The sequence below is a fragment of the Heloderma suspectum genome, chromosome 14 (genome assembly GCF_057233095.1).
Source record: "Heloderma suspectum isolate Gila_16-S chromosome 14, 16-S_ref, whole genome shotgun sequence".
Lineage (NCBI taxonomy): Eukaryota > Metazoa > Chordata > Lepidosauria > Squamata > Helodermatidae > Heloderma > Heloderma suspectum.
Genome location: NC_139471.1, coordinates 1054196 through 1067555, shown reverse-complemented (window position 1 = coordinate 1067555; position 13360 = coordinate 1054196). Strand labels below are relative to the sequence as shown.

At 54.0% G+C, this 13360-nt stretch overlaps 1 protein-coding gene across 8 annotated transcripts in view; it reads left to right on the top strand.

Annotated features, from left to right (window-relative positions):
• Positions 1 to 13360, top strand: part of BRD3 (bromodomain containing 3) — a 37415-nt gene continuing 24055 nt past the window's right edge. For 6 of the 8 annotated variants that reach the window (XM_084821125.1, XM_084821121.1, XM_084821124.1 and 3 more), the window contains exons 1-2: positions 724 to 892; positions 12428 to 12756. In XM_084821125.1, the coding sequence (XP_084677251.1) occupies positions 12556 to 12756 (201 nt within the window). In that variant the 5' untranslated portion in view covers positions 724 to 892; positions 12428 to 12555. Of the gene's footprint in view, positions 109 to 723; positions 893 to 12427; positions 12757 to 13360 lie in introns of those variants that run through there. The other 2 variants (XM_084821123.1, XM_084821119.1) reach the window with 1 other exon arrangement.

Here is a 13360-nt window from a genome sequence, read left to right as displayed (position 1 = left end):
ATTGCACGTCGCAACAGCCGTACCGTGCAGCGGACGGAAACCTGCGGAGCCCCGATGGGGGCCTGCTCCGAAGTGAGCCCCGCTGACTGTCGCGGTGCGCGCTGCCAGGTAAGCGCCCTGCGGCCCTGCGGCGCAGACCCGGGGCGCCTCTCCTCGGAAGGGAACGCCGTTGCGACCGGTGGGGCTTGCTCCCGGGTAAGCGAGGGCGGGGCTGCGCCTCGAGGGGCATCCGGCGCTGGTCTACGCGGAGCAGGCCCACGGGACCGAGTGGCCCGGAGCGCGCTGCGATGGACCCGGCTTGTTCCCAGCGCTTCTGCTCTGCGCAGGACGGCCGCCGAGGAGGCCCGAGCGGTTCTGCCCCGTGCTCTGAGGCGGCGCGGCGGGCCTGCGGGAGAGGCCTGCGCAGCGCGGCCCCGGCACGGCCCGGCGGGAGCGGCGGCGCGGGGGGCGCGCAGAAGGGGGCCCGGCCGTCCTTCGACGAGGCCGCCCGGCAGCGCTCCGCCCCGGCGGCGCTCCGCGTGGGGCGCCCGAGACCGGGCGGGGGAGGCCGGCCCCGCTGGGGGCGCGGGCGCGGGCCTGGCGGCCCGACCCGTTCTCGCTCCGCTCGCGGACCGCGGGGCCACGGCGAGGGAGGGCGCGCTGGCGGCTGGGGCTTGTAGTCCTGGCCGGGGCGGGGCGCCGTGGCCGCGCCGGCGGCGCAGACTACCCTTCCCGGCGGGCCGCGCGTCCGGGCGCATGAGCGCGGCGCTGCGCGGCGCATCGCTCCCGCTCGCGCATCGGGCGCCGCGCCTGCGAGGAGCCGGAGCAGCACGGAGCGCCGCCGCGGAGCGGCAGACGACGGCCCGCGCACGCACCGGCGGCAGGCGGCGGAGGCGCGGCGCGGCGCGGCCGAGTAAGCGCGGCGGGCGGCGGCGGCGGCGGGGGGCGGCGGGCGGCGCGCCGAGCCCCGCGGCAGCGGCCCCCGAGGCGCGGCCCCGGCGGGCGCCGCGCCGCCTCGCCTCGCCTCTCCTCTCCGGCAGCGGCGCGAGGCGGCGCCCGCCCCGCCGCGGCCCTCGCCGCCGGGCCGGCCGGCCGGCCGCGCTCCGGTTCGCCGCCGCGCCCGCCATCTTCCAGGGGGAGGCGCCGCTCTCGGCGCTCGCACAAAGGAGGCGCCGGCTCGCCGCCGCCAGGCCTCGCCGGGCGCTCGAATGGGCGCGGCGCTCCCGGCGGCGCCGGCCCAGCCCCCGCGCGCCCCTCGCCCCGCGGCGCTCGCCGTCCCCGGGAGCCGCGGCCGGGCCGCGCGCTCGGCCCCCCGCTCCCGGGGCTTCGGCGGCCGCCCCCGCCCCGGCTGCGCGCTCTCGGCGCCCCTTTCCTGCCCGCGGCGCTTGCTGAGGAGGATCCGCGGTGAGACGCGGAGTTAAGCCGTGAAATTCGCCTCCGCGGGATGCAGCGATGGTCGCCAGCGCGGCCGGGTTCAGAAGGGGATCCGGCCAGTTCATGGGGAGGGGAGCACTTTTGCTCCTCATGGCTGTATGCATGGCTGTGTCGGAGGCAGTGAACTGGGGGGCACGAGGGGCTGTTGCGCTCATGGCCTGCCGGTGGGCAGCGGGTTGGCCGCCGTGTGAACAAAGTGCTCGACGAGATGGACCTTGGTCTGATTCAGCACAGCTCCTCTGATGTTCGAATAGCTGCTTGGACTTCGTTTCTGAACGTGTCTGAACTGGGGGGAGCTTCCCAAATTAAGTGTGCACAGGAGGATGTTCTTAACCTCTGGGAACTTCCTGCACATGCTCTGGGGCCCTTCTACCTGTGTAGCATAAGCCCCCTTTCATTTAGTGGGGGCTGAGCAAGCAAAGGGGCTCAGAGTCAGGCTGTCAAGTGGGTCAGGGGTGCAGCCGTCTCTCGGGCCCCCCTCTTGGCCTCTCTCCAAGGCACAGACTGGGTCCTTTGCTGCTGGCTCCATAGCTGCTCTCGCAGTAATTAGGTGTTCCCTCGTTTTGCTTTTAGACTCCCAACATATATTTATGTTTGCTATATTTACATCCCTCCTTTTTCTCTCATGCAAGGAGCCCAGTGTGGCATCCTTAATACTCCTTCCCATGTTATCCTCACAACAACCCTGTGAGGTGGGTTAGGTTGAGAGTCAGTGACTGGCCCAAAAGTCAACCAGGGAGCTTCGTGGCTGAGTGGGTACTAGAACCCGGGTCTCCCCAGTCCCACACTCTAACCACTACACCACACTTTCTAACGTATGGTGTCTGGGTACTTGAGTCCCATACGTTGCATACAGAGAGCATCTCTTTGGGTCCCGTCCCCTCCATTAAATAAAACCAAACAAACCCATGTGGTACTGAGAGAGAGCAAGCTGATCATCATGTATGCTCTCGCATTTTCCATTAATTAACACTGGGAACTGTTTCTGCTGCTGTCTGTTAAATGTACAGATTTACTTGGGACCTGATAGAGATTTTAAAGAAACCCATGGTGCGTGCAGAAAATAAACAGAGAGCCTTTCCTGCTTCTCTTGTAATGCTGAGTGGTTCTGGACAGAGAAGAGACAGACTTCTTGACACAGTGGTCGCTTCACTTATGACAGGGTCAGGGAACCTGGTTGCCCTCCAGATGTGCTCAACTACAACTCTGCTAAGCCCCAGCCAGCATGGCCAAGGGCTGGGGACAGGGGGTCTTGCAGTCCAAAGCCACCAGGTTGCCTCCCCCAGATGTGGTGCTAACCTCTATGGCAGGCTGGGCAGGGAAAGTCAATCTCCAGATGTTTGGGACTTCAGCTCCCAGCAGCCCCTGCCACCATGGCCCCAGCGGTCAGGAAAGCTGGGAGTTGCAGCCCCAAACATCTGTAGGTCGGCCTCCTGCCCAGCCTTGCTCTGCGGCATTAAGAGGGGATTGGACAAACTCATGGCAGAGGAGTCTGCCACTGGCTGTCAGTCATTTGTGGAGGTAGTATAACTCTTGTCCTTGGCTCCTGCTTGTGGGTTATCTCCTGCAGGGCCACTGGGAGAAAGAAGGTGGACTTGATAAATGGGCCCTCAACCTGATGCAGCAGCAGTTGTCTTCTTCTACTGACTGCCAAAGAGTTAAGGTGTAGCTGATCTGTGTGATGTGCTCCCAAGTCTGCACTCCTGCTTGGGAACATCAGGAGCACCTCGCTGAAATCGACCAAGCCCATGCCCTGGGTCCAGCATGCTTTGCAAGAACCTCATAAGAGCATAGGAAGAGCCCTGCTGGACCGGACTGAGGGTACATCTAGTCCAGCATGCTGTTCACACAGTGGCCAACCAGCTGCCCACGGGAAACCCACAAGCGGGATGGGAGTGCAACAGCACACATACCCTGTCCATGGGTGTACATAGGCATACCGCCTCTGATACTGGAGATGGGATATAGCCATCAGGGCTAGTAGTCATTGATAGCCTTCTCATCCATGAATTGCTCCAGTCCCCTTTTAGAGCCATCCAGGTGGGTGGCCATCACTATGTCTTGTGGTAGCAAATCCCATAGTTTAGCTCTGCACTGTGTGTAGCAGCCCTTCCTTTTATCTCAGCTGCTAGCAGGCCCTGGGTGGCCCTCCAGAAATGGGCTGGTGCACTGTGGTCCGCCTCCTGCCTACCTCTGGTGTAGAGGGGCCTTAGCACAGTGGGGGAGTCCCCGCTTTGAATGCAGAAGGTCCCCGATTTCGACCCCCAGCAGCATCTCCAGGTAGGGCTGGAAAAAACCCTGCCTGAACCCCTGGAGAGCCCTTGCTGCCAGTCAGTGTTGACAGTACTGGGCTGGATGGACCCAGGGTCTGACCCGGTAGAAGGCAGCTTCCAGTGTTCCTGAGAGAGTGAACACTGGTGATGTTCTTTTGCACCAGGAGTCCTGGGTGTTGATCGAACGGTGCTTGATTTCGAGGAAAAAGCGGTGCCGGCTCACTCTTGCCTGAGAGCAGCCTCCTCTGTTCTGCAAGCCCCTTTTCCTCCCTGATCCCTGATGTCTGTGAAGCCTGTTTAGTTACTTAGTGGTGAGTGAAACACACTCTGCCCCTGCTCAGAGGCACATTGGTTTCTTCACCTGTTCCTGGCTTGAACGCTGCCACACTGGCAAGGGATGCCTGGGCCGTGGATTATGGTGAGCACAAATCAAGCTGTGGGGATGAAGGTTGCATCCAGCTGGGATGGCCCCATCCCATGCATGTTGCCTCTGAAGGGTGTTTGGTTGAGGTTTAGTGGAACTTGCTCCCAAGTCTCAAGAACATTGGGGATGTTTCAAGAACATTGGGGATCTGTTCGGAGAAGCTCTTGCCATCGCTTTATCTCCATGTCAGGAAAAGCCTTACCCACATTCGTTCCTGTGTGCCAGGTTGTTAAAGGTACAAGGATTAAAAAAGGGGTCACGGCTTATCTTATGGGCGTGTGATATTTTCATTATGTGTACATAGCACTTGTGGAATCTGGATCGGATGGCGTTGCCTATTAGCTGCGTAACTTATTTGAGTGCCTTAAGTTGGCACTGGATCTCATAATTTTTGCGGTTATATATTGGATTCCAAAAAACTAAAGTTAACTGTTTCAGGCTGCAATCCTATGCATGTGTAGACAGAAAAAAGTCTCAGAAAAAACATGCATAGGATTATGCCCCCAATCTGCTTTTTAAAATTATAAGTGTTGTGAAATGGGTTCTAAACTGCTTATGGGTTGGTTCCAGATTTAGTCATGACTTCCAGTAGAGCCACTGAAATCGGGGCTTAAATTAGTCATGACTAAATCTGGAACCAACTTGCTGCTGTTTTTTTGTTTTGCTTTTTGTTTAGGAGTCCTGGTTTTTTGTTTTGTTTTGTTCACAGTTGGGTTGTTTGTGTATTTTTGAAATTGCTTTATGAATTTGATTCTCTTTTGTAAGCGGACTTGGGAGGGCTTTGCTCTGAAAGGGTGTAAGTACTTTTAATAAAAATAAAGGAATGGATTAGTGTTTTCTCTGCAAGTGAGGCATGCAACTAGTTATCTGAGACTTCTAAAAGTGTGATGGTGTTTTTCTGCATTGCAGGCAGATGTGTGTTCTGACGTATTCGTTGGCAGGCAGGCCTGCTTCGATCATGGTGGCGATTCATTATTTGGTCCGCTCACAGCGATGCTGTTGGATTGGCCCTTTACGCTGATGCCTCAGCGAAAAGGGCACCATTGGCATCATTACCCACGTATTGGCATCATTACCCACTGTTCACCTTGTGCGTTATAACTTAAAGGCTGAGGTTCTGTCCAGGATTTGGACGATGGGAAAATACGACCACAAGGTTGAATGGCAGGTGCCACGAACTGGCTGGTGCTCTGTTGTTCCCCTTGCAAAAGAGGGAGCTGTAACGCTTGTGGCAGAAACTCTTGGCCCTTGCGGGCTGAGCAAAGAGGTCATGAAAGATCAGGCATTACTGAACGTCTCCTTCACTTGTTATTTCATTTCATTTCATTTTATTTGTTATTGGATTTAGAAACCGCTCCACATCAAGAGATATCTGTTCAACAGATTTTTAAAACTTACAATAAAAATGGACATCAATCAGACAGTGGCTGGAACATAGCTGTCCGTGCAGAAACACTTGGCTGAAAAGAAACATTTTGGCTGAAAACAAAGTAGCACAGATGCACGCTTGATCTCAATTGATGCTTTGACTTGGATTCCTGCACTGAGCAGGGGGCTGGACTTGGTGGTCTTATAGGCCCCTTCCAACCCTACTATTCTGTGGTTCTATGATTCTGTGGAAGGGTGTTCCACAGGGTAGGAGCTAACACACTAAAGACCCCGCTCCTAGTGGTCTCCAGGTGGATTTCTGACCCATGTGGGGTGGCCACGTTGTACTCCAATCCATGTGCTTAGCAGAAGAGCTGCCTTGCTGGGTCTGATCAAGGTCCGTTTGGTCCAGTCTCCTGCATGCAGCTGCAGCGGTTAGCTTGATGCTTCTGGTGGCCACATGTAAGGAGGACATGAAGCTGATTGCTACCTCCAGGTTGCCTTGGGTCGCTTGTCTGCTTTCCTTGAAGTTTTATTTTATTATTTATTTGAACCATTTCTTGGCTGCCTTTCAGGGCAGAAACCCTCCCAAGGCAGCTTGCAACAATAAAATACAAACAAAAAATTAAAATATTAAAAGTGATAAAAATATAAAAACAACAAGAAAGCCAACAGCGATGTTAAAAGCATCAACAGCAACAATAGTCATATCAATAGAAGGCCAAGGTAAAATAATACATTTTCAAGACCTTCTTAAAAGTCTGCAATGACCAAGTATGGTGGACCTCCGATGGCGGCGTGTTCCAAGGGTGTGGGGCCACTGCAGAGAAGGCCCTCTCACGCGTGGTCACCCACCTGACTGCTCTCATGGGTGCTTCAGAAAGACTCTGAAGCAGCTCTGTGTATATGTGCCTGCAGTGTCCTGTTGGTGTTGGATTCCTTTGCTTTGTGGAGTTATCATTTATGAATCCATCTTCCCCTCAGGGATTCCTTTGCTTTGAGTGTTCCTATATTTTGTGGGTTCCCATGCACTGATTTGTACCTATGTGCCATTCTTTCATCTACAAACATTTAAAGACTGTCCATTTCTATTTGCTAATTTTAAAGTTATTCCAAAGTTCTTGTTGTGTTGCATGGGCTTAAGCGGGAATGTAAACTGAATCTGCCTTGTTATTGATGTGAAACTGAGCAATGCATCAATCAGGGTGTCAGATCACAGCTGTCGATTTTAACAAAGCTCGCTTGGGATCCTTGGAATGCCAAAGCAAAATCCTCCTGCCTCCCCCATAGAATTTGCCTGCCTAGTACTGAAATCCCAGACCCTCTGTGACATCAGAGCAGCCAGACCAATAGCCCGAGGTAGTGCAGCTGACTGCCACTTAAAGACCCAGGGCCCTGAAGAGAATAGAGGATTATAAAGTTATGTATAGCATGGAAAGATTATTAATGCTGCGACACAGTGTCACTTAGTGAAACTGGTTGATCAGCAGGTAATTAATTTAAGGAATTCACTACCAAAAGCAGTGGACATTGGAGGAGAAGGAGAGATGAATGGAGGAGGAGGAGGAGAGATCTGTCCATGTTCAGCGGGGCATGATTCTGAGTCCTAACTGCTGGAGGAAAAGGTTGCTTTCATGTGCTGCCTTTGAGGCCACCCTGGAGACACCTGGCTAACTATTACTGGAAACAAGATGCTAGCGGGACCAGAGCAAGGTGGGTCCAGCAGTTATGTTGTAGGTGGTTATGTTGCTCAGGTGGACTTTGCCCACCTCCGTTAGCTGAGCTGCTGTGATGTCACATAGAGAATGGGGAGATGGGGCAGCTGGAGGGTGAGCTGAAGAGGCAGACGTGGGGTGGGAGCTTACCTGAGGAAAGGGAGGAGGTGTATGAATGAGTAAGCTGTGGAGGGAGACAGTAGGATCCACGAACAATTAGCCCTGCACCCTGCAATTCCAAGGAAATTAGAGCTACGCTATGCAACTGCTCTGCAGCAACATGGCCAGATCAGTAGGCATGGATAATAATTAGAGAGCCAGGGTTGCGCGGCACAGTGGTTAGAGCATGGGGTGTTGAACCTTTTTTCAGCCCGTGAGCTCAATGCAGTTTTAGAGAAGCTCTCGGAGGCCGCATTCCAGTGGTAGGCAGGGGCAAGGCCAAAAAAGCCCAAAATACCAGCATAATTTATCTGAAAGCTCCTAGTGACTAAGCCTTTGGAGAGGCATTTCAACCTTTTAGAAGGGATGTGCGTGGAAACTGTACAAAAGCCAGGAAACTAGTGAATGATTTGTGGTCCTGGGAAGGGGGCCATGTCGGGGGGGAGGTGCTGTCCGGGGATCCCAAGAGGGCCAGATTTGGAATGCAGTCCGGAGGTTCTTCTTCCCTGCTTTACACTAAGGAGCCTTTGTGGAATTCTTGGTCGCCTGTGGTGACCAGGTAAGTTGTTCAATACAAGGATGTAATAATAATAACTCGCCATCCCTTGATGCTTTTGTTTTGATGCCGTTGCACCTGCCGAAATCGTAACTTGGCCTGTATTGCACGTTGGGAGCAAATGGGCGGGGGTGCTGCTGGATCAGACCAAAGGGCCCGTAGAATGCAGTATTGTGTCTGCCCAGTGCCAAGCAGAGGTCTCTCGGGCACCCCCAGGTCCTGCCTCTGGGCTTCCTGGAGGCATTTGCTTGGCCACTGATGGAGCAACACAGCTGGATACAACCCAGTGTTTCTGGACTCCATAAAGCTCGATATCAGGGATGTGGAATCTCAGACCCGGGGCCCAAATCTGGCCCTCCAAGGTTCCCTGGATGGCCACATCCCCTTCCCTGCCTTCCCTTTCCCCCAACCACAGATCAGTGGGAGATCTCCCAGCTTTTGTGTGTTTCGCCCCCCAGCCCCTCAATTCTAAAAAGTTGAAATGCCTCCCTTAAGTTACTGGCAGTCAAAGCTTAATGCTAAAATAGGCTGGTATTTTGACTCCACCCCTTCTGCCTTTGGCCCCACCCCTTTGCCACCAGCTCCGCCCACTCCTGGAATGCAGCCCCCAAGAGCTTCTCAGAGATGGAATTCGTCCCTCTGGCTGGAAGAGGCTCGGCACCACTGCTCTATATGAATGCTAAGCTATATTACTAATATTATTATTACTGTTGTTTTTAATGTTTAATAATGATAACAAACATTTCCCCTTTGACTTAAAGAGAAGCATTTTAGGGAGAGAATGTTGACGTTCATTGCCGAGGGCACAGTGGTTCCTGATTCGCCAGTCCTCGTGAATGTCACAATCTCAGGCCTGCATCACAAAATGTTTCTCTTGGTTACCTTGCAAGGCGTGGAGAACTTTTTGCTGCCGTCCCATCGTACTTCGCCCCCGAATTGAGATTCAGTTTGTGTCTGCTTGAACGTGTCTTCTGTTTTAGGTCAGTAATTCCCAAGCCCAAGGAGAAATGAACTTAGGCAACCAGAGCCCGATGAGGAGGGTGCCCGCTGCATCTCTTTATGGCTCCCTGCACAGCTGGCTGGGGGATTATGGGACCTGTAGTGCAGCCCATCTTGAGAGCATCAGTTTGGGGAAAGGTTGACATAGTCTGAAGTCAAGGTGGGGAAATGTGGCCTCCCAGATGTTGTTGGACTTCAATTCCCATCAGCTCTAACCAGCATTGGCCAGGGTGAGGGATGCTGGGAGTTGCACTCCAACAGTGTCTCGAGGGCCACACCTTCCCCTCCCTGACCTGAAATAAAGAAGCCACCTCTGCACGTGACGTGTGCCCCTGTTCATGCTAATTTGGAAGGAGAGGTGAGTATCAGAATTTGGGGGAAGGCGGCTTGAGATGGTGAGTGAGGGACTCCTCCTGCCAACAGCATCAGAAATTGAAGTGTTTCCATAGCCATCGAAGCAACTTTTTCAAAAATTGCCCCCTCCATTGTGGTTTAGGCGAGGATGGGTAACTTTTAGCCCCACCCCACCTGAAGGCTATTTTTCCAGGCTCCAGGAAGCCCTGCAAAATTTTTATTGTGTGGTCAAAGTCCTAAGGGAAATGTGCTTGTTTTCAGAGAGAAGGGTGGAGATGTGGGTTTCTTTAGACTGAGCATGCAGTGGCCCAGGCACTCTTTCCTCGAATAATCTGGCCAGTAATTACTGGGATAATCATATATTTCTGACTCTCGACGCAGCCCCAGTGTCACGGGCAGGCATGGTTGGGCTCCTGCCCAGGGCCCACACCCCAGCAGGGGCCCAATGACAATAGCCCCCTGGAATGGCTCCTCTTCTTCCCTGCTGTCAAGAGTAGACAAGATCAGGGCCAGCGTCAGGGATAGGCATGGTTGGGCACCTGCTGGGGGCCCCCTGGAGTCGCTCCTCTTCCCCGTGGCAACCTGTCTGTTCCTTGCTAACTGCTCGCTTCCCTGCCTCTCGCTGGCCAGGCGACGGTGGTGGTGAGGAGGGAGAGCGGGAGACTCTGCGGCCGCCTGGCTCCCCAGCTCTCTGCCTGCCAAGCATGCAAGTGGGAGCAAGGATGGGGAGGAGGAGGAGGAGCGAGAGCAGCTGGTGGCTGTGGCGGTTGGGGTGTCTTTCCCACGGGTGTCTTGCATCCATCAGGAACACCCATGTTGGCCTCCTCAGTTTCAATCTATAAATGGTGGTCAGCTGCTAGCAGCCTCTAGGGCCAAATCTGATTTTTGAAAAGTGGCTGGTTTTACCTAGTAGGTATCAGAAACAAACATGCTGGCAGGATGTGGCAGCAGCAGCATTCAAAAGAGAGCACAAGATGGTGTTTCTCCTAGGGATCAAGACGAAACGTCTGTCAGGTCTATGAACACAGCCGGAAATGGGAAATGGATCTAATTCATGCGTTGTGAAAATCTATGTGCATGACACTTTTTAGGCTTTAATTCCATAGAAATATGCAAAGAGTTGCAGGGCTTGACTTGTGAAGAATTGTCATGTTTTCTTTTTCCTTTGTTCATAAAGCAAGTTGCTAGTCCTTATGGCGATGAAGCTATGTTTGACAATGTGTGGGTTCTGCCCCCTGAAAGCAGAAGGAATAAGATTTCTGGGGATCATCACCTCTGTAGCTCCTTGCCTTCCCCAGGAATAAATTAAGCGCCATTTGTATGACGTATGTAAATCGCCAAACATTGATTCTGTACAGCCAGGTAGTGCGGTTACCCAAATAGGAGCAAGTTTCGGTTTAATTTCTGAGACACAAATATGCTTTGTTTCTTTTTCTTTTCTTTACATACTGTGTTTGCAACAAAGGCCCTATATTTAAAAACAAATTGTGTCCAATTCTAGGTATTTCTTGCAGAGCTTATTTCCCCTCACATCCTGCCAAGTCGATTTGCCTGGTTGCGTGTGTTGCAGGGGATTCTGGGGGATGTTGTGGGGCTGTGCACATGCACTCCTGTTCCCCACAGGGCCCCTGTCATGCCTGCTGGGCCTCTCTGTTGCTCTGCATGAACAGAGAAGTCGCCCTAGAACAGCCGTCCCCAACCTGGTGCCCTCCAGCTGTGTTGGATTGCAAGTCCCACCATCCCCAGCCTCGGAGAGCACCCAGTTGGGGAAGGCTGCCGTGGAGCAAAGCCAACAGCCGCTCAGGGCATGCAGGGGGGCTATCGCTAGCCAGAACTCACCTGCCGTGGCTGAGCGTCTCCTCAAGGAGCCACTGAGAAGCTTCCGGGAAACTCCACAATTCCCCAGAGCCCTTCACAAAGCACCAATTTATTGTGCTTTTTGGGAGCCCGTGAACAAAGATTTACGTTGGATTAATGCCCCGATGTAGCCGATTCCCATTTGCTGAGCTTGTTGCCCAAGACCCAGTTCTGTCTGTCCTTGCCAGAGGAGAGGCGGGCAGCTGTCGGGAACAGGGCCTGTTCTGTGGTATACCCAGATTAGGAAATGCCCTTCTCAGAGACACCTCCTTGATCCTCAATGTGCAAGGCCAAAACTGTTGCATTCCCTGGAGCAGTCTCCCACAGCCTGGTGTCCGCCAGATGTTTTGGACTTCAAGGCCCATCAGCCCCAGTCAGCAGAGCCAGTCATCGGGATGCTGGGAGTTGTAGTCCAAAGCCTCCAGAGGGTGCCATGGTGGGTGAGGCTGACCTTGAGCTTTTGATGGCGCAGAAGTCAGCGCTTGTGCTTAGGTCGTCGGTTGTGTTTTTAATTCGTCTTATTTTTGTAAAATAAAAAGTGGTTACGGATTGTATCTCTTCAGTCACCCTGTGTAGAACCTATTTCACCCCGGGGGCCGGATTCCATTCCAGAAAAGCTCTCGGCCACATCCCAGTGGTGGGCGAGGCTGAAGGCAAAAGGGGCGGGGCCAAAAATGCAAAAGATGTCAGCATAGCATAGCGTAAAGCTCCTACTGCCAGTAACTCAGCCTTAGAAGAGGCATTTTGGCCTTTTTCAGCGGTGGGGGCGGAGCTCCGGCTGACTGACTCCGGAATGGCCGTAGCTGACGCTCTACACGTAGCTACACAGACGCGCTCCTCACCACCGCGGCCACCCGAAGAGCCAAGGACAGTGTAGGGTCCAGGTGCACTCCCAAGAAGCCGACGTGATCTTTGGGGGGGAGGGCGACCCCATCCACAACAGGTGGAATCCCAGTCCCCCCAAATATCCAGGAAGGATATTTCTTCTCCAAGAAGGAGGCTGCCTGTTGCATCTCTGCATGACTCCCTGCGCTGGCATTTCTTCTTGCCAATCAGCCTGCATCGAGGGGCCAGTGTAATAAATGAATAATGCAGAAGCTGAGAAACTGCCCAATGGTTGGTGACCAGGGGAGATGGGGTGGGGCCATGTGTTGAACTCCAGAGGGCCAGATTTGGCCCACAGGCCTAAGGTTCAGCCCCCATGGCCTGGTGAGATATGGCTTGTTGTGATCAAAATAACTTGTCCTCCACATTGTGTCTTTTTCCCCTGTTCCCAAACCTGAAAACTCTTCGCTCTCCTCCTCTCCAGGCTGCATGGCTGGTCCCTGGAAATGGGATGCCAACCCCATCTGGGGGCTGTAAACGAGGACGGCCCATTTCCTAGTGCCTGCTGCTGCTGCCGCCTTGACCGCAAGTGAGCCGGAGAGGCAGGGGAAAATGTCCGCCGTCACCTCTGCCATCCAGGCTCCCCAAGGCCCGGTCAACCCACCTCCCCCTGAGGTCACCAACCCTGGCAAGCCAGGGCGGAAGACCAACCAGCTGCAGTACATGCAGAACGTGGTGGTGAAAACCCTGTGGAAGCACCAGTTCGCCTGGCCCTTCTACCAGCCCGTCGACGCCATAAAGCTGAATTTGCCGGTGAGTTGTGTCTCCTGCTTTTGGCTTTTCCTGTTTTCTGAGGCCCTATCGCAGCACTCTTCAGCATTTTCCAAGCAGGGCCCACTCGGGGGGCCTTTTCCAGGCCATGGGGGGGCCGCTCCTTTCCGCTCTCCTGCTCACATGCAGCTGCTGTGCACTGGACTTAGCTAGAGGCCGTTTCGGGCCACTGCTCTCCAGCCTCCTCCACGTCGACCAGGTGAGGCCTCCCCTATCCATCACCGGGCAGGCACATTCCAATGAGCCTTGGACTGGGATGGATCTTGTCACTGACCCGGTGCACACGTAACAACAGCCCAGAATACGGGCCGCGTGTGGGTTGTTCTTGGATCATTGCTCATTGTCAAATCATGGGTTGCCGTGATGTGCAAGCTCTGCACAACCCACGATTCAACAACAGGGTGTGCTCAGCCTGTACTCTTGTCGTTCTGTGCAAACTAGGCCGACGGGTTAATAAGCCATGGGTTAGCATGACGTGCGAACCAGGCCCTTCTCTTCCTCCGTCTCCATCTTCATGGATTTTTCTAGTCCTTTTAAAAAAAAAATCTGTTTAAGCCAGCAGCTATTATCCTCACATCTTCTGGGG